The sequence below is a fragment of the Serinus canaria genome, chromosome 26 (genome assembly GCF_022539315.1).
Source record: "Serinus canaria isolate serCan28SL12 chromosome 26, serCan2020, whole genome shotgun sequence".
Lineage (NCBI taxonomy): Eukaryota > Metazoa > Chordata > Aves > Passeriformes > Fringillidae > Serinus > Serinus canaria.
Window position 1 is genome coordinate 6,093,360 of NC_066339.1, and position 24,626 is coordinate 6,117,985.

At 52.3% G+C, this 24,626-nt stretch overlaps 1 protein-coding gene across 1 annotated transcript in view; it reads right to left on the minus strand.

Moving 5' to 3' along the window:
- KCND3 (potassium voltage-gated channel subfamily D member 3) overlaps nt 1-24,391 on the minus strand; it is an 81,887-nt gene extending 57,496 nt beyond the window's left edge. The window contains exon 1 of the mRNA XM_030233191.2: nt 23,283-24,391. Within this exon, the coding sequence (XP_030089051.1) occupies nt 23,283-24,391 (1,109 nt within the window). The remainder of the gene's footprint in view (nt 1-23,282) is intronic.
- Between the last annotated feature and the right edge of the window lie 235 nt (nt 24,392-24,626).

A 24,626-nucleotide genomic window follows, 5' to 3' on the forward strand; every position in this document is an offset into this window, starting at 1 on the left:
TCTGCCTTTGCTGTTCCCCATTTAGGACAGGCCCTGCTCTCTGCCTTTGCTGTTCCCCATCTGGGACAGGCCTTGCTCCCTGCCTTTGCTGTTCCCCAGGTTTCTTTTCACTCCACCTGGGTTTTATTCTGGCTGGCAAACACTGCTCCCCACAAAGTGCCAATCACTACAGAGCCTTTCCTGCTCCCTGCTGGGCTCCAAACTGACAAATCCCTACCTGGCTGTTAGTGAGGGACATAAGCACAGGTAAATATAGAATATAGGCACAGCTCTTCCTGGAATAGAGCCAGCCTGGGATCAGATCAGTGCCATCCCTGCCCAGGGCTGGGCACAGCTGGCCTGGGCTGCTCCTCAGACCCTCCTTCATCCCCCAGGGCTGCCCAGAGCCCCCAGGGCTGCCCCCTCCCTGCTGGGCTCAGGTGTTACCCCACAGGAGCCTCAGGATTGAGATTTGCAGGGCTGCAGCTGGCCTTGCTATTTGCTATTAAATGATTTTGTTTCCTTGTGTACTCTTTAGTGGAGGTATTTGCTTCTCTATGGAAAGGCACAGTATCCTTTTGGCATTTCAGAAAAGGTGGGCAGGATGAATTATTCATTTTAAAAGTGTGTGACATTATGATGGAGCTTCAGCAAAGTACATTTAAACATTACAAAATAGGATGAATCAGTTTAAACTCATCTGAGCTTATCATATATCAGATAAAATGACTGATATAAAGGCTAAAAAGGAAAAAAGCTCTTCTCAAACCATTTCTAAATTAGACTCCAAAACCACACCAAATAGAAAAGGGGGTTTATTTTCAGATCTTTTAATACCAAGAGGTTTAGGGAAAATTGATGAAAACACAGGGTTAAACCCCTCTTTGCTAAGAAAGCTCTTAGAGCTGTGCTGAGGTACATCCCTGGGGCAGGAAAGGGACTGCTGGGTCACTGGGGACCCGAGAGCACAAATTCCTCAGGAGAACTTGTGTAAAGCAGGCAAGAAAAGGCCCTGGCCAGAGCTTGAGGGTGAAGTGGTGAAAGGCAGCAGAAAGGAGCCTCAGGAGCCTCCTCGGGCTCAGGCTCCTTCATTCTGAAGTGGTTTGTTTTGTTCTGCAAACACAAACATGAGTGTTTCTGTGTCCCCCTGCAAGACCTTTCATCTGCATCAAACACGGATCCTTTCCTGCAAAATGGAACTCTTGAAGTACAAAGGTTGGGAATGGGATGTTTAGACTCAGAGTTTGAACAGCCCTCATTATTTTAATGAAAACTGCTGCCTTTAAAAGTCAGATTCTGGGGGAAAATCCTCTCTAAGCAGTCATTTCAGCAGAGCTGTTGCTTATCTTTATGCTTTAAAGATTGCTCTTTCGGTGCTGATGGTTGTGCTCGCTGCCAGGCAGCAGGATGCCCGGGCTGTTCTGCTGCTCCCATCTGCACCGGGCACTGCAGGAGTTGCCTTGTGGGGGCTCCTCCTGGCCCTGCCTGGTGGGGCAGTCTGTGTCCCCATTCCTCCCCCTCCTGCACCTTTCTTTGCCTTGATTTCCCCCGGCTCCTGTGAGGCTGCTCCATCCTCTCTGCTCCTGCCTGTGCCAGGTGAGGAGCAGCTGGAGCTGCCCTGCTGCCCTCCCCAGCCCTGCTCCTGCACACCTCCCTTCCTTCCTCCCTTCCTCCCTGCTGCTTTAGCCTGTCCAAATATTTATTCCATGCCCACTGTTTTTACTCTTCCAACAAACAAGACCTTTCCAGCTTAAGGCTGACCTTCAGCTCCTTCCCCTGCAGCAGCTCCTGCAGGAATAGCACAGATGCTGTACAAGCTCTCAAACATGTGCTTTTGGTTTCCCTGACAATTAATGATGCTGTTCTGCTTTACCAAAATCCCCAGGAAAACTCCCTTAAAGCTTGTAAATCCAAGATTGGAGTCCTTGTGATCATGAGGCTGGGGGGAATGTAAACACAGGCACGGCTCTGAAAGTCTGCCCAGTTCAGCATCCTGTCACTCCCAGTGACAAATGGGAATGGCCCCAAAAAAGAGACCCCAGGCAAGTGAAAACCTGTCAGCAGAGCCATTTCTCTGTGAATTCAGAAGAATTATAACCTTTCCTAAATTCGTGTTGCCTTACTTTGACACCAGCTCCTGGTTTTGGGAGCAGTGTTGGTTCTTTCAGAAAAGGCAGCAGAGCTCTTGCTCCCAGAGAGGTGCTGTGGCCCTGAATCCCAGGACTGTCCTGTGGGGATGCTCCCATGGGTCTGTTTGTTCAATTTGTCACTGAATTTGTCCGTGGGGATGCTCCCATGGATCTGTTTGTTCAGTTTGTCACTGGGATTGAAGCCTCTCAGCCTCTCTCCTGTCATGTCTTTAAGAGCCATGGGAATTACAGTTCCTCATCCCTTCCCCACTCCCTCCAGATGCCCTTCCCAAGCACACGGCAGCGCTGCAGCCCAGCCAGCTTTGGAACTGGGTAATTGCCTCCTGCCAGGCTCCATTTCCCTGCAATTCCAATTGCATGCAGTGTTACTCATTGGGTGAGGTCCTGGTGGCCTGTGCTGTGTTGCTGTGCAACAACTGCTGCAATTAATCCCCAGGGCCGGGAGACTCAGACACTCCTCCTGCACATTTGTAATTTGTAAAGCTGTAATGGGTCTTTTTCAAGGAATATTACTTAATATTTAATAACAGTAATACTAATGGACTGTGCATTTGCTCCAATTAAACACTTGGAAGGGCGGATTGTGTAAACTCTGCCTTCAGCTGCTGGAGTGTGGCACTTTCTCAGAGACTTTGTACTTGAGGACGTGAGCAGAAAAGTAGGGTAATACAATTCCCAAGCAATTACACATTGCATCCACATACTGTAGCTGCTGAAAGCATTTATCATAATTAATGGAACCACACTGATTATCAAAGGGTGTTTGGATAATGATTGATTTGTCACTTGTAAAGCCGTGCAGGACATCAGAGCACAAATTACCCTGATTTACTGGAAGAGTTATAAGCTTTCAAGTGCAGCCATTCCTTGGGGGGAATCTGGGGCTCTGCTGCTCCGTCCTTGCTCTCTGGGCCCCTTAGAATCATTCCGATGTGATAAAATGGAGTGAGGAGAATTACTGCTCAAAGGAGGGGATGAAGGGACAGAGCTGCCAGGGCTGCTCCACCTCTGAGCAGGGAACAAAGCTCCTGCCTCCTCTCACCGAGGAGGGAGAAGCTGCGAATTGCACTTGGCTGCAGCGGGAGCCCGCAGGGCTTTGGAGCCCCCGGGCACTTTTCCACCTTCACCTTCCATTATTGCCGTTGCTATTTTTAGCTGAATTTCCAGGTTTTCCAGAGCCGGTTCTCTCCAGCCATTCCCCATCTCTCCGGTGTCGGAGGGAAGGATGGCTTTGCACGGCGTTGCCATGGGAACACCTGCTGGGGACGGGATGGAGACGGGGAAGAGGGGGAAATGCTGGGGAGGCTGAAAGGCAGAGGGCAGGAGGAGCCCCAGCAGGGACCCCGGGGTTTGGGGGTTCATTGGCACCGTGCAGAACTTTGTGTCAGAACCAGGGAGTGGGCACATTGCAGTAAGAGGGAAAAGGACAAATGCTATTCCCTTTCCTCCTGCAGCCAGAGCAGGGCTCGTTCCTTGTGGATGGTCTTGGCCCCGTGGGATGTCCAGAGGGGCCAGAGCCACGTGCAGGGATTCCCCAGCGGGTTCTCTGCTCCCAGCCTCGGGCCAGGAGGTGTTTTTGGGGGGAAAATTGGCATCAGCCATCACAGTGACTGCACAGGAGGGATATTTTTAATTTTGAGCCCGCACACCTTACATTCCTGACCCCAAAGCAGTGCTCAGCTCCTCCAGCTGACAGCCTGACCCAGGCTGGGGTTCCTGAGTCCTCAGGACTCTGTTTTCCCAGCGAGCTTTGGCTCCAGCTTTGCCATAAAAGCTTTGGATCAGAGCACTCCTTGTGCAGAGAGTCAGACAGGTATAAAGAGCATCTGTTGTGTTGAGTCATTTGAGTTTGTGCCATGCCTCAGACCACTTGTGGATAAGCTCTCAGCTTTCTGCTGTGTACACACCACTTTAAAGCCAGCTCTATGTCTGCCTCTCTAATTCTGAGCACGGGGAACAATGTTACCTGGCCTTGTGCTTCAGCAGCAGGGGCTGCTCAGGAACAGGGACAGGAGCAGACAGAATTTAGGGGAATCAAGGGGGAATTTAAGATTTTAAGATGAGAAACTCCCTGCTCAGTGCTCCTGCAGCCTTGCAGGACACGCAGATGCCAGTGAGGAGATCAAAAGGCAGAGGATAACTGTGAGGGACATGCCCGTGGATGGTGCCTGGCCAGTTCCAGGGATGACTTCAAACAGCTGCAGGTCTTGGATGTTTCAGACCTGTCCTTCTAAGCTCATGCCTGGGTGATTTTTCCCTTATCATACTCAGAAATTTCAGCCTGCAGTACTGGGTAGAAGTCTGACCTGGTGTCAGTGCCCAGAGCAGAAGGGAGAAGTGGAAATCTGCCTGAGGATGGCTGGAAGGGCTGGGGAGAGCAGCACAGACCTGGGCAGCCAAAGCCTCTCCCCAGCCTCTCTGCCTGCCTCTGGAATGCAGCTATCCACCAGAAACCAAATCCCTCTGGGAGCTGGGTTTGATCTGACTCTGTCACTGCCACAAATCATCTGCCAAGTGTTCACAGGAGCATTGCAAGAATTCGGGTGCTGAATCTGTTTCCTGATTTTCCCTCCCTTTTCTGGTCATCCTTGATCCTGCTTTGATCCCTTTGCTGTTGCATTTTCCCCGTCACAGGTTTGCCTCTCTGCTGGGAACCTGAGATCAGGTCTTCAACTCCAGGGCTCAATTTGCCTTTTGTGCCTCCTGCAAATCTTATTAAGCTGCGTTGTATTAAATGGGAGAAACATGCAGTTAAGTCTGTGGTTTTCAAAATGCATTAGACTTCTTTTCAAGTATGCAAAGTGTAAATGGATTTTGTGCTTTGGGAACGGAGCAGTGTGTTTACAATTTTGGTTAGATAAAAGGATGTTGAGATGGCCTTTAACATTGATTTCATGTTACGTTTTTCTTGGCTTTAATATAGCCTTAGAGGTTCTTTGAGTGTTTTGATTTACAGAATACATTGGAAAAATGAGTTTTATTTCATTTATCAGTCAGTAATGGGCTTTTCTTTCTGTTCTTCCCAAGAGCAGTTAGCTCTGCAATAGTAACCTGGCTAATCTCATTAGGTCAGCTTTCTGCTCTCAGCTTCTCTGATGCAGGATGGGTGAAACTCTAGGAAATTAACTTCTTGCACTGTTTTTAATTTTTTTCTTGCGAATCCAACTGAAACCAAGCAGTTTCATGAGCCATGACAAATATACATGAAATCCAAGCCTTTCTGAACCTGAGAGGGAAATATTCCAAGTAATGAAAGTTTAAGCACCAGGAGATCCTGAGCTTTCTCTGGGTTGTTGAGTCACTCTGGAGCAGAGCTGGGCAGTCCTGTCCCTTCCCAAGCTGCAGCAGCAGAGGCTGCTGGTGTTTGTTCATCTGCAGAGGCACTCTAAGGTTATGTTTGCTATAAATATTCTGAAATCTGACAGTGAAAGTTGCCATGAAAGTGTTCTACATAAGCACGGGACGATGTGTCCAGGGGAGCTGACAAAAACTCTGCCCAAAGTTAAAAGTCTCCTGGGTGAGCTGGCACTATCTGTGTGCTCCTGCTCCTCAGAGGGGACTCCAGGGCCGCAGGGGGCTCCTGCAGGAGGGAAGGGGGGCCACAGAAACGGGCCTGGAGTTTTGACTTTTTCCAGCACCTTCATTATTGAAATCTAAATTTAATTCCAGTTCTGATTACTGTGAGAGCAATGCCAAGTCCTATATTACCTGACCTACTTCAGAGCTGGATGGAGGAGCACAGCCACCACTCTGACCTTCCCTCTGCCACCTCACAGCTCAGATGTCACTGTAGGAATCTTGGCATTCATTTTTAACGGGAGAGAGGGACTGGGTCAGGGTGGAGCTTTGCAGGGGGCAGGATGTGTGTTTGTGCAGGTCAGCACAGAGAGAGGTCACTCCCAGGCTGCTGAATGTCCTGCCTGCTCTCTCTGCCTGCCATGGAGCTGCTCCAGGAGGCCCTGAAGGATTATTGCTTTAATGCCCTTAACTCCACAGAATCCCAGACTGGACTGGGGCTGGTGGCACCTAAAGCTCAGCTCATCCCCTCCCATGGCAGGGACACCTTCACTGTCCCAGGCTGCTCCAGCCCAGTGTCCAGCCTGGCCTTGGGCAGGGATCCAGGGGCAGCCCCAGCTGCTCTGTGCCAGGGCCTGCCCACCCTCCCAGCCAGGAATTCCTCCCAAATCTGTGATTTAAATCTGCAAGAATGCAGTGTCTGCCAGGCCTGATGCTGCCTGACAAACGTGTTTGTTTCCTGTGAGGTTTTCTCTCAGTCCAAGTCTCAAATCCCACTTTGTGTCTGGAGCACCAGGGGCTGCCTCAGCAGCTGAGTCTGATCACAGAGTGAAACATTAAATCCAAAGCAGCTCTTGGCTCCTGCAGCCAGGAAAATATCCATGTTTTATTCATGGTGAATAGTAGTCAACATCCCCAGCTCCCTGGATAGGCCTGGCTCTATAAATACTATAAATAGCCCTGCAGTGACACAGCAAACTGGCCTGGGGACAGCCTGGGTTGGGGGAGCACCCAGAGCATCCCTGGGTCCCCTCGGGGTGGGGACAGGGCTGGGGGAGCACCCAGAGCATCCTTGGGTCCCCTCGGGAGGGACAGGGCTGGGGGAGCACCCAGAGCATCCCTGGGTCCCCTCGGGAGGGACAGGGCTGGGGGAGCACCCAGAGCATCTCTGAGTCCCCTCGGGAGGGACAGGGCTGGGGGAGCACCCAGAGCATCCCTGGGTCCCCTCGGGAGGGACAGGGCTGGGGGAGCACCCAGAGCATCTCTGAGTCCCCTCGGAGGGACAGGGCTGGGGGAGCACCCAGAGCATCCCTGGGTCCCCTCGGGAGGGAACAGGGCTGGGGGAGCACCCAGAGCATCCCTGGGTCCCCTCGGGAGGACAGGGCTGGGGGAGCACCCAGAGCATCCCTGGGTCCCCTCGGGAGGGACAGGGCTGGGGGAGCACCCAGAGCATCTCTGAGTCCCCTCGGGAGGACAGGGCTGGGGGAGCACCCAGAGCATCCCTGGGTCCCCTCGGGAGGGACAGGGCTGGGGGAGCACCCAGAGCATCTCTGAGTCCCCTCGGGAGGGACAGGGCTGGGGGAGCACCCAGAGCATCCCTGGGTCCCCTCGGGAGGGACAGGGCTGGGGGAGCACCCAGAGCATCCCTGGGTCCCCTCGGGAGGGACAGGGCTGGGGGAGCACCCAGAGCATCCCTGGGTCCCCTCGGGAGGGACAGGGCTGGGGGAGCACCCAGAGCATCCCTGGGTCCCCTCGGGAGGGACAGGGCTGGGGGAGCACCCAGAGCATCCCTGGGTCCCCTCGGGGTGGGGACAGGGCTGGGGGAGCACCCAGAGCATCTCTGAGTCCCCTCGGGGGGGACAGGGCTGGGGCTGCCCAGGGAGGCTGTGCCAGCCCTGGGGGTCCCAGGGTCCCACCCTGCCCTGTGCCCTCTGGGGCTGCTCCCTGTCCCTGCTGGTCCCATCCAGCAGCCCAGGAATTCATCTGGGCTCCTCCTGCAGCCCAAGGCAGGGGTGGGTGTGTTTGGGGGAAGAAAGCTTGTGGCAGTGGATAAATTAGGGATGGAATGCAGCTGGGAGATGGGGAAGAGCTGCGTGCCCAGTCCCTGGTGCTGCTGTGCCTGATGGATGCTCAGTAATAATTCTCTCTGTAGCTAAAACTGGCTGGATCCTAATTTAATGTAAACTTAGGTGAGTACAGCTGTAATAACTTACAGGGCTGAAGGCCTGGCAGTCTTGCCCAGAGTTTCTCACATGTGCCTCAATCATATTTTAGCATTGCTTTAACAGTTCAACAGGCAGAGCTGGCATAACAAATTCATCATGTGAGCCATGATTTATGGACCTGTGTTGATCTATATCCTCACTCTCCTTATTTTCCAGCACATTTATCATTCTCCCACGGTCACTCCTCTCCCCTCTGCAGTTCTGAGTGGCGTCCAGCTGCTGCTGCTCCTGAGGATTTCTCAGGAACTTTGTCTGGACCAAGAGAGCTTTCAGACTGTGGTTCAGAGCAGATTCAGAGCAGGATGGGCCGAGGCAGGGAGGTTTTACAGAGTGTTTTATGTGCTGTGTGATTCCAGAGAGAGTCTGGTTTGTATTTACACTCTTGGGGCTTTTAATCAGCCTTTAATCAGCTTTTCCCTGCCCTCACTGTCTGCTGTGACACAAGATCTGGGGTTCCCTGGCTGTGCAGGGGGCAGAGCCAGGCTGTGCTCAGGCTCAGGAGCTCTGTGCCTGCAGGAGGAGGGGATCCCCCACTCCAGATGTTCCACACTCCAGATGTGCAGCTGAGCTGCCTCCTCCCCAGCCTGGGACCAGCATGGAACCAGGAGCCCCCAGCTCCGTGTGCCTCTGGGGCTGGGGTCTCTCCCCAAATCATCAGTGAGATGCCAAAATCTGATCCCAAATCATCCCCCCTGTGGGATCCTGCCCTCCTGGTGGGGGCTGGAACTGGCTGTTACCTGCCTCTCTCTAATTGCTGTGATGCACACGGAGTACTAGAAAGTTGTACAAGTTATTTTTAAATTGTGGAGGAAGTTATGTAAGGCAGATCATGCTAAGGGTTTATTTTATTTTTAATGACTATATTTAAAAATTCATGCAGAAGCATAGAGGGACTTTTAATTACTACATTTAAACCTTCAGGTGATATTTAAGTAAAGGGGGAAAAGGGCCTTTTCCATTATTTTTTTAATGTTCTCCTTTTCTTTGCAAAGCAAACGTAGGAGCAGACTGGGAGGTTACCCTGAGCTAAGAGGGAGCTTCAGCTGGGCAGGAGCTGCAAAAGCACAGCCATATTTCACAGCCTCTCACACTTCCCTGCTAATGCAGCATCTCTCACCCTCTGTGGCAGAGAGTGGCTCCAACAAGAGCACTTTGATTCCTGGGGAGGACACGACTCTGCTCTGAGCAGCCTCCCCTGCCTGGCCCCTGGGCAGGCACCAGGGCAGAGCTGGAGCCAGAGCTGAGCAGGGCAGTCCCGGGGCTGGGGAGGGGGCAGCAGGGTTAAACCCACCCAGGTGGACCCAGCAGGGAGAGAGCTGGTGCCTTGCTCTCATGGCAGAGCCACCACAGCTTCCAGCATCCCAGGTTTCACTGCAAAGAGCTCTCCCACCTCCCCAGAGAGGCTGTAGGGCATCTCTTCCTGCCAGGGTCACAGATCTGTTCATGAGGACCTGCTCTAACTCCTGTGGCCATCCTGGAATGTTTAGGCAGAAGCATATTTCTTTTCTTCCCTGCCAAAGTGGCAGCAGAAGGACACACATTCACCCGGGAGTGAAACCCATCAGCTCAGCTTTTGTGGCTGCTGTCTAAGGCTGTAAAGCATCTCTGGGAGAGCAGAGTGCACAGAGCCTGTTCTTTGTGCTCCTCTGGCCCGTGTTTATCTTATTGACCAGCAGAGAGAAGAGAGAGAAAAAGAGCATTTTAATTAGTCCTGACAGCTTCATTTGTCTGGAGGTCATCCCTCAGCTTGGCTGGGTTTTGCAGAGTGACTTCTCTGGGAATGGCTCTGTCCTCTGGCTGGGCTGGGTTTTGTGGCACCTTCCTGCCCTGCTGTGCCCCTGCCTGGCACAGCCAGACAGCCAGAGCTCAGGGAATGGGCTGGGAGGGACCTCAGAGCCCCCCAGTGCCAGCCCTGCCCTGCTGTGCCAGCCCTGCTCAGCTCAGGTGTGGTGGGGACAGCCCCACCCTCCATCCCCCTGCAGCCCCCAGGCTGCTGCTGAGGGAGTCCCCTGCAGCTGCTCCAGGGCATCCCATTGTGGCCTTGTGGGATTGCTGCCAATAACGGCCCCTGTTTATCCCCAGAAATTGGATTTTTCCTGCACTCGTTAAATTGTTGGTTGGCCATAAACAAATGGACTCCTTCACAAGGTTTCGGTATTGCATTTCCCCTAGGAAAGCCTGTTTGGGAAAGGGGGTTATTTCCTAAAACAAGTAAAAAGTCTATTTTTGAATGTGATATAGCGAGGGAAATCTCAGTGTTAATAACTTTGCTGAGCTTTAATCACCACAGAGGATGAATGCAGCACGTGGGAGCCAAAGCCCATGGAAAGGCAGGGGAAGGTGTTTTACAGGAGCCTTCTCCTCCCTGTGTGCCCAGCTCTGCTCACAAAGCTCAGGGCTGCTCTCAGCGTGCAGAGCCACTGTCCCCAGGGGTCCCCTGAGTGCCAGGACCAACTCTCCTCCTCACCCACGGAAACATTCACCTTCAGTGCCCTGGTCCCCCTCCTGAGGTCATTTCCCAGCCCTCACAGAAAGGTTCAGGAGGTGTCAGGGGAGCTGCCCACCCCCGGCCCCCAGAGGTGACTGCCAGAATGTGTCACTGCTGAATGGCTCACACAAAACCGTCCAGAGGAACTCCTCACACTTGTCCTTCTGTCATCCAGCACTGTGGAACTGCAGGTACCACCCTGGCTGTCACAGAGAGCTTTTCAGCTCTGCCCACAAACAAAGGCAGACATTTGTTTGGGTAGGAGCAGCTTGATGGCGTGAAAATGCCAATAATCACAGAAACGTGTGCTGTGACATTAGAGACTGCTGCCACAGTCCCCAGATCCAGAATTATGGCCAGCACAGCCCTGGGTCAGGCTGCCTGGCTGCTCTGCACCACATGTGGTACCTTCACCTGGGAAATAAATCAGGAGCTTGTTTTCTCCTAAAGCACACATTATTTTTTCTCTCTTCTAAAGCAAATTTCTGTTCCATCCTTCTGACGGGGGTCATTTAATAGCGTGTGAAATGAAATGCCAACCAGAATTAGAGCAAATGGCACTGTGAGCCCCCAGAGACACCACCAGGCTTCTGCTGGGAGATGTTTGCAGCCAGGCCCTGCGGGGAGAGCAGCGAGAGGGCTCAGGTGCTGCTGCTGCTCCTGGAGCCCCTCGGGGGAGCTGCACCTGGGGGCTCTGGGACCCTCAGCCCTGCTGAGGCCACCTGAGCCTGCTGCTGGGCACAGGGGCTGAGTCCCCTCTGCAGGGCAGGGCCTGGGGGGCTGGCACGGGCTGGCTGCCCCCGGACCCCGGGCTGGGCTGGGGGTCCTGGTCCCAAGGGGATCCCAATCCCCAGGGGATCCCAGTGCTGAGATATCCTGATCCTGAGGGGCTCCAGCAGCTGCTCCAGGGCACGGGAAGGGCAGGATGAGATGGCCACAAGGGAAGGATCAGCCCTGGGGAGCTGCAGCACTGAGCTGAGGCCATCCACAAATTCCTGCCCTTGGGATTATTGCTTTTATCACCACAGAGCCTGTTGTTTATGGGAAGTTCAGAAACTACATGAAAACATAAATGGCAGGTATGCAAATAAGTCTTTCTGACACAATTGTTCACTAGACTCATTATGGAAATAAATTTCCAAAGTGACTTTTGGGAGCTGCCGAAAGCCGTCCCTCTGTGGAGCTGTTCTGTGCCTCTCCGAGCAGCAAATGCCAACATTGGTGGTGTGTCAGGAGTGCTTCTCACAGGCTGCTTGCTCTGAAAGGAATTCCAGTGAAACAGAGGCCCCTGAGCATTAGGAAGTCCCTGCTGGGGTGGGTGAGAGCAGGAGCTCCGTGTGGCTGGGGCTGGGCACACTCAGTGCCCTCCCCTCATTGTGGCCCATTTGCATTCTGCACTGAGGCTGCAGCCCTGCTCTTGGGATGTTGCTCACTGCATAAAGCACAATTAATGAAAGGTTAGGAGGCAATTAAAAATCCTGGTGTCCTTTATTTCAAAGTGAAGTTTATAGTGCACTGCAAGTTCCTGGAATGCCACAGAATCCTTCTGGAAGGCTGAGGCAGCTGCTGGTTGTGGATTCCTGTTTGTTTTGGCCCCTGTAGAATTTTGTGGGCTTCTCTAAAGGGGTAGAAACAGCACACCAGTCTCTGCTGACCCCAATAAAGGGCTCCTGAATGGATTTGTGCCTCTGCTCTTCAAAGGGCTGTGAGTATGGGAGAGCAAAACTGCCGTGACCCACCTGGGCAGCAGAACCTACAGATGTTCCAGAGATGAGCAAGGGAATTACAGCTGGAGAGGTGCCAGGCCGAGCCTCTGAACACACATCAGAGGATCTCAGTGCCACCCCTGGCCTGTCTGCAGGAGGTGACCTGCTCTGGTCACCCTCTGAGGACATCAAGGTCTCTCTGGAAGCAGGGGATGCTTTGATCAGAGCTGCCTCAGGCTGTGGCTCTGGTGCAGCTGCACTCTCAGGGAGTGCACGGGCCCCCTGCTCCACTGGGAGATGTGCAGGGAGCTCTTTACTGTGTGGGCTGTGCAGGAGTTCAGCCTTTCTCTGACTGGGATTTTACACCTGCAAAATAGAGATGTCAGTGTTTATCTAGGAAGGCAGTGAACTTGAATAAATGGTTGTAGCGTGCTCTGACAGACTTTAAATGTCATTAAAATTCACTTCTCTGCAGTTATTTATTCCTTTTGTTATCAGTCCAGTGATACGTGGAGAGGTTTCTTGACTGCAAAGGAACCTGTTGCTCTTATAGCTGGTGCAAAAGTGAGTGGGAGTGTGCAGGAGCTCCAGCTGCAGGAGCTCACTTGGGGTTGCAAAGGGTGCTGCTGTGTCCCACATCTGTAATTAAACTGATTGACCTTTCCATGTGCTGGAGGGGAGAAAAGCACAAGGGGAGATGGATTGAGAAGGGAATGAGGTGCCAAAGCCAATCTCATTTACCCAGCCCATGAGTCAATAGTGAGCTGGGAGAACATCAGTCTCAGGAGTCACCTCTGGCAGCTGGAGCTGTCCCAGGGCACAGCCTTGGCAGCTGCTGGCGTCACTGCCCCTCCAAACCAGCCCCAAACCAGCACCACAAAACCCCTGTGTGCCTTGGAGGGACAGAATGCCATTCTGGGAGGGTGCCTATCATGAAAAGAGGCAGCAGAAATGACCAGCCCTTGGAAGCTCTTCTCCTTCTGGAGCAGCTCTTTCCTTCCCTAACTCCCTAAAAATGAGGTTTTTAGCCTTAGGAATTATCCCCCTGAGGCTGCACTGGCACGAGCAGCAGAGTGGGACAGTGCTTTGGGCTGTGCTGCCCCTGCTGCTCCTGAGCTGAGCACAGCACGGGTGGGGAGTCAGCAGAGAGATCTCCCCGTGCAGTGACAGGGTTTGGGGAAGGAAAGGAGTGATCTGTCCTTAACCTCTGTTCTCTCCCCCTGTCCCGTGTCCCTGCAGTGCTGATGGCAGCGTGGCAATGTGCAGGGCTGGCCCTGGGGGTCCGTGCCTGTGGCCACAAGCCCAGGGCATCCCCAGCCACCTCTGCGTGGGACCAGGGCCTTGCTGGGAGCTCCAGCCCCACAGTGATGCCTCAAGAACAGTTTTGTCTGTCTGAAAGACAGCCCTGGGCAAGACTCAGCTTTAAAAAGATCATTCCTGACAAAGCCTATCACTCACAGTGGGCAAAAAGCCAATTTCCCTTCGGTTCAGAGCCCTCCTGCCACACCGCTGAGTGAGCTGTGAGCAGGGGGGCACGTGGGGAGGAGCAGGAAAAGGCCTCTCACTGACAGCTGAGTGCAATCTCTTCATCAGCCAAACCTCTGGAAACCAGGCTTCATTTCCTGCTGCCCTTGAGGGGTTTGGGGTGTTCCCAGTGCCTGCCCAGGGCAGGATCCAGACCTGATTCACAGAGCCCAGCCAGGCACAGGTGCCTCCAAGAGGGGCTGAATTCCTCTTGAGGGCTTCCTGACCCTCTCAGATCACACTTGGAGGGTGCCAGCACTTCAGGAGCAACTTTCTGTCTGAGTCCTAAGCACTGGTGCTGATCTGGTTGTAAAGTTCCCAGAAGCCCCAGAAGGACACACAGCCCCAGCCTCTCCCGAGTGCAGGGTCTGTGCTGCAGGAGCCCCTGGCCATGGCACACGAGCAGCTCCAGCCACAGCCTTTGTTTCTGACAAAAAAGGAATCACAAAAGCTGCTGAAATTCATTTTCAGTTCACAGTACATTTGGTGCCAGACTTTCCTGCTGCACTCGTGTGAATCTATCCTGACAAGTCCAACGAGCTGCCTGTGTTTGTTTACCCTGGGCTGCACTTCAGGACATGCAGAGCTTTAAAGATTGATATTTTTAAAGCCTCAACACCGATTTTCTACTCAAAATCTTTCTCTCCCACCAAACTAGCCATTCTAGGTTACTGGAAAGTTCATGGATTTTCCTTCCCTTTTCTTCCTCCAGTGTTTTTTAGCCCTGCTCAGATGGAAGCAGACAAATGATGGACAGTGCCAGGGTTTTGGAGTGGCACAACTATAGGAAATGAGTGCTTTAGACAGTATTTCAGTATGTGCTGAAAATCTGAGAGGAAATGCTACAAATAAATGTAAATGTTGCTCTGTCAAGTCAAATGAAGATTTCATCTGTAGATCTCTTCTCCTTTTGTGAAATCTCATTTTCCCTTTTCACTTCCAAGTCTGGAGAAGTGAAAGCTGCACCAGGCTTTCACTTGGTGGGGCTGAGGGGCCATTCCTTGTGGGCACTCCTGCCTTTCTGGGTAGTAACCTGTCCACGGGGCAGTGGGCAGGTGAGATCTCCTCTGGGTCTTTTCCAAACCCTCAGAACTGGCATCTGCTCTGGCAGATCTCCCCAGGCACCAAGGCAAGGCCGGGGTTTTAGTGGAGACTCACAGAGATGAACCATTTCAGGAGCAGTTTTTGATACAGTTTTGGTCCTCTGGAGGATTCCCAGCCCAGCTCTGCAGAGCCTTAGCGGGAGGGACCTGATGTAAATGCTGAAGGAAAGTTACCAGGACGTGTGAGAGGTGACGAGTCGTGTTGGTGCATCCTCGTCCAGATCCCAAATTGTGCAGAAAGGACAGAACTGGAAAAGAGCCTCTGCTCTCTGCTGATCCTTCCTGACACCCCCTCCTTGGGGAAGGGCTCTGCTGTGAGCCTGGGTTTGCTCAGGAGCCTGTGTGTGCAAACTGATGGAGCTGTTCACCTATGCTGGAGCTAGGCAGGGCTTTCCCCAGGCAGGAATTCCAGCTTGTTCAATAGAGCTCATTAGGTAATGAGCTTATTCACTAAGCTCATTAGTGGTGGAATTCATCCTGCTCAGCCCTCTGCAGCCCAAAGTCTTGGATCCCTTCAGCCCAGCTTACTGCTCGCCCTGACCCTTGGCTAGAGGATGACTTTTACCCAATTTCATCCATTTCCCATGTTTTCATTCAACAGCTGCCTTGCCGAATGGCTGTTTCTATTATTTAATCTGTCCTGCCATTCCTCTCTAGCAGAGAAACATCGAAGAGGGCTGAAATCTTCTGTATGGAGTGTGCCAAGGCTGGAATGTGTTGCCAGCTCATTTCATGAACTGAGGCAGTGTCTGACTCAGTGGGACTCATCCTGCACCGTGCTGGATGCTCCAGGACTGATGAACAGACGGTTGGGCAGATGCAGGTGGGCAGGAGAACCAAAGAGGCACCAAGGAGGAGTTGTGATTGCCTCCTGCCCGTGATTGCCCATCTGCACACAATCCTGAGCTCCTGGGGAAGGGCTGAGCACACCCAGGCACGGCAGAAGCTGGGAATTTCATATTTTGGTTCATTATGCAGGGCTAAGAGAGTGGGGCTGGGAGGAAGGGTACCTCAGGTGCAAGGCTGGGTGGGAGACAGGGTTTTAAATCTTCCCGAAGCAGCAGCACAAGTGAGATGTGTGACAGTGAGGAATGTGTGTTGGCAATAATGCTCCATTGATTCGTGCTCAACGTGGTAAATTTAGGTGCTGTTTCTACTCATTGCAGACAGTGATTACTAGAAAAGGCTCTGCTGCAGTGGAGTAAGGGAGCTGTCAGAGCCTGTTCCATCTTCCCTCACAAGAGGCACAGAGAAGCAAGCAGAGCTTTTCTCACATTAATATTGATGACAAAGCCCAAGAAGCGTTGTAAACATCAGAAAAGCCCCACTAAAGCAGGATTGTGATTGAGAATGAGTTTTGAGCTCAATGGCAGGGAAGGATCAGTTTCTCCCTGCACTGCCAGGCCAGCAGGAGCAGAGGCCAGGCACCCCCTGCACCCCCTGGCAGGAGGCACCGGAGGCCAGTTTGGCCCAGTGCCCAAGTGCCCAGCAGCACTGGGAGCACGCTGGGGGCCCTGCAGTGCCCCTGCCATCCCCAGGGGTCACTCCTCGTGCTCTGCTCTGGGAGCCAAACTGCAGCAGGGACACGGGGCTGGCTTTGCTCCACAGAGCATTCCTGATCCCAGCCAAGGCCCCAGAGTCTCAGGACTCAGGAGAAAGCAGCTCAGAGCAGCTTTCCCTCACTCCAGCTTTCCCTTTGAAGCCAGCTTATTTCTGCCCAGGTTGTGAGAAGAGCTGGCTTGCTCAGTCCTTTCCCATTGAAAAATAAAGTGCTATTTTTGTTCTCAGCACAGTGACTGTAATTAATATTTGAGGAGGATGGCTCCCCTGTGCTCCAGATCATACAAACACAGAGGGAGATGTGCACAGGTTGTCTCCAGTCACACCCCAGCAGTGGATGTGGAGCATGCAGAGATGGAATTGGGGATTGTGGCCCCACTCCTGGAGGTGTCCAAGGCTCTGAGAAACCTGAGACAATGGAAGGTGTCCCTGCCCGTGGCAGGGTGTGGGAACTGATGAGATTTTTCCGACCCAAACCCTTCTGGGATTCTATGAGAATATACATGATACATGATACATGTATCATGAGATACATGAGAAAATAAGCAAAATTAAATAATAGTGAGAAGTGTTTTTCCCTGGTAAACAATGGGGAAAACGGGCTGCCTGGTGCTGGGGTGCAGTCTTGTTATCAAGGCTGCACATTTGCATATTAAAGGCTGAAAATGACTCAAGATTTTATCATCTGCTGTTTTCCCATCTGATGTGGAACCCTGTATCTACAGGCAGGATGAGAAAAACAGCAGCAGTTTGTGACTGTTGGATGGCAAAGGGAGCCACAGGCACTTGCACCTTTGCATGCAAAGGCAGTGCAAACTTGCACCTTTAGCAGCAGTAATGAATTGTTTCCTCCTCTGGCAGGCAGTGATTTGACTTGCCACATGCCTCCTGGTAATTTCCCAACAGGTTTAAATGTTGGAACAATGGCATTCTGTTAGATATTGATTTTAAAATAACTCTTCCACACTTAGTTGTAACTTTAGGAGGTGAATTACAGCCCTTGAGTGTGTTCTGATGGAGCAGTGGCAAACAGCTAAATAGACACAAGCAGCTTCTGCAGGCACTGTGTGTCCAGGAAATCAGAGCTTGGCTGAAGGTGCTTCCATCACAGTGCCTGGGACACGGCCTGGAAGCAGGCTGGGTTTGGCCACAGCTATCCCAGAGTCACAGATTGCTTTGGGGTGGAAAAAAGGCTTTAAAGACCATCTTGATGCAATCCTCTGCCATGGCAGGGACACCTTCCACTGGCCCAGGCTGCTCCAAGCCATGTCCATCCTGGCCTTGGACACTTCCAGGGATCCAGGGGCAGCCACAGCTGCCAGGACCTCCCCACCCTCCCAGGGAAGAATTTCTTCCCAGTGTCCAATCTAAACCTGCTCTCCTGCATTGTGAAGCCATTCCCCCTTGTCCAGTCACTCCATCCTTGAAAGCACAGATCCCTTAAGAAATGGCAGCTAAACCAGCTCCTGTTATTTTCCTGGCATTCAGACCAGGTGTGGGTTTATCCCTGGCACAGCCCCTGTGCCAATCCCGTGCCAGGGGAGCAGGGCTGGTGAGGATGTGGTGCCCAGGTGCCCTGTGAGGATGAAGATGGGTGTTGGCAGCACCCAGCTCCTGCCAGAGGGGCTGCCAAGACTCAGCAGCTCCCGTGCTCCTCTCCCTGCACACACCCATGGGCTGGAATCAGCCAAGGAACCTAATTACTTTGGGCTAATTTGTCTCAGGGCCTTTCCTTCTCTTCCCCTCTCCCTGCTCTCTGGCTGGCAGTGGCCACTCTGTGCCTTATTGTCAGCTGATGTCTGTAAACTGATTACTTTTACTGGGTCAGCTCCGTTATGAAATTATCGTTTTATGAGACTAAAAATAGCCCAGATCCAGTCAGCACGCCAATCACTTCCCTTCATCTCCAAAGAAAATGCAATGGTATCTTTAATCTGTTCTTCTCAGGCACTTACTGTGAGGCAGGTTAGAAAGAAAAGGGGGGGAAAAAAGAAAGAGGAGATCAGAAAAAAAATCTGTAAATCAGTTGCTATAGATGCATCCCTGCCAAGGCTTCCACTGGTAAATTTAGCAGTCACGTTACAATTTTAGTCAGCACCATTTCTTAGCCTTATTCAAAATAATTCACTTCTCACACAATGAGTTACCCTAAAGGCAAGTTATTTTGTCTTGCACATTAAAAATGGTGCTTTTGCACATACGTGCAACTGTTACAAATATCCAAAGCCACAAAAAGCGTGAGGATGGATAATTTTTTTTGAGAGATAAAAAAAAATCCACTGAATTCCACTTGCTCTAAGAATGAATAAAGGTATTTTAATACTTCTGGGGTTCTGGTGAATACAAATAGCTCAGAAATGAGATGCTTGCCTGAGATTTATATCAAGATAGTGAAGGGAAGAGGTTCCATCTGTAGTTTCTGATGCAAAGACATTTCGCACACAATATCTGTAAATCCATTAGGAGAAGAAAACTGATACAGGTTTTGTTTGAGATGAGGCTGCAGTGAAGAGAATGAAAGCTCAAGGAAATGGCCTCTTTGTGTAGCTCCATCAGCTCCTGGCTTGCTTGGACTTTCAGTGTATTAAATTCAAGCAGCTCTTTGGCCCGTGGACATAAGGAATTGACTGTGTGGGAGATGGTGAGAGCGATGAAATTCCAGCTCCTTCCTCACAAAGGAAACTCCCCACATCCCATCCATCCTCCCACTGGTTATGTTAAATATGCAAAGTGGTGTTTCTGTTGGGAAGCTGTTCCTGATCCAGTTTAATGGCAGCTCCCAAAGTCCTGACACGCACAGGCTCTCCTGGCCCAAACAGCAATCTTTCCCGAGGAGCCGGGAATGGCAGTGCTCCAGAGATGATTTATTATTTTCCTGCCTTTGCAGAGTGCTCTTGGTGTGTGTGAGGAGGGTGAATGAAGGTTACTAGCAGCCCCAGTGCTCTGGCTGTGCAGAGATCAGCGCTGCTCTGGTGGGCTCGGGGCTCAGCCCGGCTGGCACGGCTCTGCCACCTCAGCCCCCATGTGCCAGGGCCCTGCTCACACTCCATCCCCAGGTGCCACGGCCCTGCTCACACTCCATCCCTGTCCTGGCTCAGCCCCCAGGTGCCAGGGCTGGATGGGACACTGGGAATGATGAATTGTTCTCTGGAGGGTGGCAGGCCCTGGCACAGGTGCCCAGAGCTGCTGTGGCTGCCCTGGATCCCTGGCAGTGCCCAAGGTCAGGCTGGACATTGAGGAGCACCTGGGACAGTGGGAGGTGTCCCTGCCATGGCTCTGGGGTCCCTTCCAGACCCCCATCCCAGGACTCTGCTCCCTCCCAGGCTGGCTGCCCTGCCCAGCAGGAGCTGCAGGAAGATTTCTGTGGCACTCAGGTTTTCACAGCTACAATTTGATGCCTCTGCTGCAGGTGATGGACACTGCCTAGGAGTCTGAGACGTACTGCTGCTGTCAGATTAAATGAAAACAGCTGTAAAATGCTTAGAAAAACTTTCTCTGGGCCAAACTGGCCTGGGGTTTAGTGGGGGCAGAGGTTTCGTGTTTGTGCTGAGCATGATGGAGAAGCTGAGGCTTCCCCACCTGTACTGCTCCCTAAAAGTGAATAAAACTGAATATTGGGTGGGGCTGGGAGCAGCCTGGGCTGCTGGGAAGTGCCCCTGCCCATGGCAGGGGTTGGAATGAGCTGGGTTAAGGTCCCTTCCCACCCCACCCGTTGTGTGATTCCATGAGAACCAATGCACTGCACCAAGGGAACCAAGTTCAGACTGATTCACCCATTTCTGCAGGGATGTGAACCCCCTGCACACTGAACTGGCCAAAAGCCAGGACAGAGGTGAGGGGCTGGGGTGGGCTGGCACTGCTGCTCATGGCAGCACCTGAGCTGGGGCAGGGTCCCGACCCCTGCAGGACACAGGCAGGGCCCAGGGACCAGAGAGGAGATGGGGAGCTGTTGGCCTCTTGAGACAAATGTTTCTGCATGAATTGGAGAGCTGATTTTGAATTAATTTTGAGTCGTTGTTTCAGTAATTCAGATTGATTTAAGATGCACCCAAGAATAATGCTTTCATTATAAAGCCTCCTGAGCAAAATTTAAATGGTGTTGAATTAAAAACAGCCTCTGTTAAAGCAGGGCTGATGAGCACAGCAGAGGGATTGGAGATGCAGGGTCAGGATAATTCAATTCCTTTGCTTTGTTTCCCACTCCTGAAAAGCTGCTGTACCTGTCTCCCTGGGCTGTTAACTGCCTAAGGAGCCTGCAGGTCATCCTGAATTTCTCTAGGCTGATTTGCATGGCAACCCCACCAAAACCAGGGCTCATTTATTGGTGCTGGGCTTCACCTTCAGGGAGAAATGCACTTTGATTGCATTTTATTTATGGGTCTGTAGGGAAATGTGATTGAATCTCAAAGATACTTGGGAATCTGGGAGGGCAGCTGGTGCACAGGACAGGGGAGGGTTAATGGTCTCCTGCTGTGTTTGTTGTAAGCAAACTTTGGTTTTACACAAATGGAGCTAATCCTAGGAACAGGGAAAAAGTTATCCTGCACCTTCTAGATCCCTCCTCTAAGGCACAGCAATGGCACAGCAATGGTGGGATTCCAGCCTCAGGGAAAGCTGCACTCAGCTGGGTTTAAATGTATTGGTGGTGAAAACAAACTATATATATATGTGTATATATATATATATATGATTTTGAGTTAAAAACTGTCGTGCTTCTTAGTTTCTTGTTTTAAATGCTGGCTGAATTATTAAGGGCAAAAGGCAGGGAATATTTAAGCTCTGGATAAAAGCTCTGAGTGCTGCTGAAACCCAAGCAGTGAAGTGGCCAGCACTGAGGAGGGCAAGGCTGATGGGCTGGGAGCACGTTGGGGACCTTGGCTGCATTCTCTGCAGGAGGAATTGCCAGGACTCTCATTAGCAACAAGATCCTTCCAAACAGATGAAAGGACTTCTGAAGAGAGATGTATATGAAATATTGTCTGAAAGTGCCAGTTTGTCAGAGCTGGAAGGATTTTTGGGGAGATGAAGGAGGCCAGGAGGGTTAGCCCTGGAGGGTGAACTGCCCCAGGAGGGTTGATGACTCCCCACCCCACACAGGGGGAGTCAGAAGGTGCAAACAACCTGGAAGTCCCAAATCAGTAGTACCAGAAGGCTCAGTTTTCAGACTTTGCAGCTCTTTCTAGGTCCCTTCCCAGTTAACCCTTACAAAGCCACGTTTAAATGTCTCATTTCTTAAATCCATGTCAGCTCATTTCCAGCACCCGTTCCTCTGTGATTTCTGTGATTGCAGCAGATTGAGAACACTGAGGTCCCTGGGAGCACTGCGTTTGTCCCTGTGCTCAGAAAGGAGGGAAGGGACCCAAACCCAGCCCTGGGGGGAGCAGAGCCCCAGCTGCTCTCCAGAACATTCTGCACATCCTGGGGCTGTTCCCAGCCCACCCAGGCCAGCCCCTGACCCCAGCTCCTGTCACAAGGATGTGACAGGGGTCACACGTGCCCAAGTGTGAGAGGGTGCAGGCTGTGTGTGAGAGTGAGAGGGTGCAGGCTGTGTCTGTGCCAGGATGGTGTGATGATTATTGAGGGGAGCCTGGAAACAGAGCTGGATTTTCTCCCCTTGTGCAGACACACCTGAAGGAGCCCCCCTAGGCAGGTGTCCCTGGTCAGATCCCGTGGTGGGGACAGGAGGGGGGAGCTGACCAGTATGGACCAGTCAAAACGTGGAAAGCTGAGCTGGGGCAAGGCTGGGATGCAAAGCCCAGCTTTGATTTCTAAGTTTTGCCTTCCCCGGGGGAAGGAACAGCTTTTGCCATAAACCTGCAAACTTTGCTTCGTTATTAAAAAGGAAGAATAAGAGATCTTTAGGTGACTATGACAAACAGGTTCTACACTTGCACTTAATGAAGAAATTCAGACTTCCAGTTGTCATATGCCCAGATTCGGCGCCTTTCTGACAGCTGAATTATGATTTTAATAATTGAAAAGTGCTACTGTGAGCCTGTTCATGTATAATAGGCACGGAGAAGTGTTTAAAATCAAAAGCAGTTTAGAGAAAATGTGGTCACTGCGGTACAAGGAGGAGAATTGTCTCCATCTGGGTATTAAACCGTGTGAACTCTCCGGTGGGAAAACTCTCTGCAAAGTAACTCCAGATTTCCTGTACTGCTGTGATGTGTGGGATGAGGAGATTGCCCTCGATCCTGGCTCTGTGTGTGCCCCAAGCAGCAGCCTGCAATGCCCACTTTCCTCTACACAACCTTGTCAAGGTGAGGGTTTGGCCATTCTGCTCCCAGGGGTTTTAGTTCACAGCAGCAGAAGTGCAAATCTGTAATCTCAGTCGCAACATCTGTGACATGAAATCCAAGGGGGGAAGAGCCCTCCAGGCTGCATTCCCCTTGCTTTGATTTCATTATCTTTGTACCTGTCCGTGGGAATGTTGGAAATTCCACTGCAGCTGCCACAGCACGCTGGGTTCTCAAACTCACAGCTAAGCACAGACAAGAAGCCCTTTCCTGCTCAGCCGAGTAAAAACCAGATCACATCCTGCCCATCACTGAGTATTCCAGTACAGTGACCCACAACATCCACTTGAATTCAGCAAATCTGTAATTCCTGGCAAGTCAAGGGGCGAGACAAGGGCTGACATTGCAAGGAGACACAAGAGACCCATCAGCAGCTTTGTGTGAGACGCATGGCTGGAGCCAATGTCAGAGAGAGCAGAGCTCCTCTCCGGCCCCTTGCACTGGGGTCAGCTTTTCTCCTGCAGGAATGAATCAGAACCTGCTACCCAGCACTCTGCTCCTCCTGCACTCCCTCACCGTGGTGCCGAGCATTTGTCAGGTGGGTGTGAGAGCTTTTTCTGGTTCATACAACCGCACACAAATTGCAGAAGTTGTAAGGCAAAGAATAACCAAGCCCTGAACACTTCCAGCCCCTTCTCGAACATGCACCCAGGAAAACGCTGAGGAGGAGCTGAAGTCAAGCTCCCCGTACCCGCTTGCCTGCTGCTCAGGAAAAGGAAAAGTAATACTCACCCCAGCGTTGTCATGGTTACAATAGTGTACCAAAAGGAAGCAGGAATACTGGTGAATTTGCTCGCCGAGGACCCTTTCTCCGCATAAAACATCACAGTTGCAAAGATGATGATTGCCATAGTGAGGGAAAAGAGGAGAAAGCCAAGCTCGGAGGCACAGCTCTTCAAAGTGTAGCCCAAGATTCTCAGGCCTTGGGAATGGCGGGAGAACTTGAAAATCCTGAAAACCCTGAAAACCCTCAGCGTGACGAAGGCCCCGCTGACGTCCTCGTTGTTGGTCATCACCAGGCCGATGTAGTAGGGCATGATGGCCACCACGTCGATGATGCTCATGACGCTGCGGATGAAGCGGTAGCGGCTGGGCGCCGCGAACAGCCGCAGCAGGTACTCGACGGTGAAGATCATCACGCACGCCGTGTCCAGGCAGAAGAAGGCCACGGCGTAGCGCTCCCCGCAGGGCAGCTCCTTGCTCCCCGGCACGGAGCCGCAGGGCACGGTCTCCACCACGTTGGTGATCACCGAGACGGCGATGAAGAACCCGGTGACGTAGTAAAAGACTAAGGCTAAGGTGCTGGTGTGGGGGTTCTCGAAGGCGCGCCACATGGTCTGCCGGAAGCTCAGCGAGGGCATGGAGCCCTCCTGGTTGTTCTCCGAGTCGTTGTCGTCCATCAGCCGCTCCGCGTTCTCCCGCTTCCTGTCCTTGTACTCTTCGTAGCAGCAGTCCCCGATGATCTCGGGGAGGATCCCGTAGAAGGCCAGCTCTTCGTCGTAGGCGGAGATGCACTCGTACCTGGGGTAGTGCAGCTTGCCAGTTCTGTAAAAGTTGAGGATGCACCTGAAGACCTCGGGGTCCCGGTCAAAGAAGTACTCCTTGGTGTCTTCGTTGAAGAAGAACTCCTTCTCCGTGCTGCCCAGGAGAGTGTCCGGGTACCTCTCCAGTGTAGTCCTCCAGGTCTGGAAGCGCCTGCCGCTCACGTTGAGGATGATCAGCTCATCCTGCCTCTTGTTCTTCTCTGTGGGAGCCAGCGGCATGGGGCAGTTGGCCACTGGCATCCATCCTATGGCAGCCGCCCTGGCGAAGGGCAACCACGCTGCCACTCCTGCTGCCATGGTGAGCCCGGGCCGTGTTAGTGCAGATGGGGCTGGGGAGGCTGCTGGGAGCTGCAGGGAGTCACACCAGTTCCATCTAGAACACAGGAGAGAAGAGAACACAGCACACGGTCACGCCCGGCCCCGCTGGGTGGAAGAGCCCAGGACCAGCACGGACACGAGAGTTTCCACCCTCTGCGGGAGAGTGATGCTGAACAAGGCACATGATAGTCAGCTCAGCGGGGTTATGGCATTA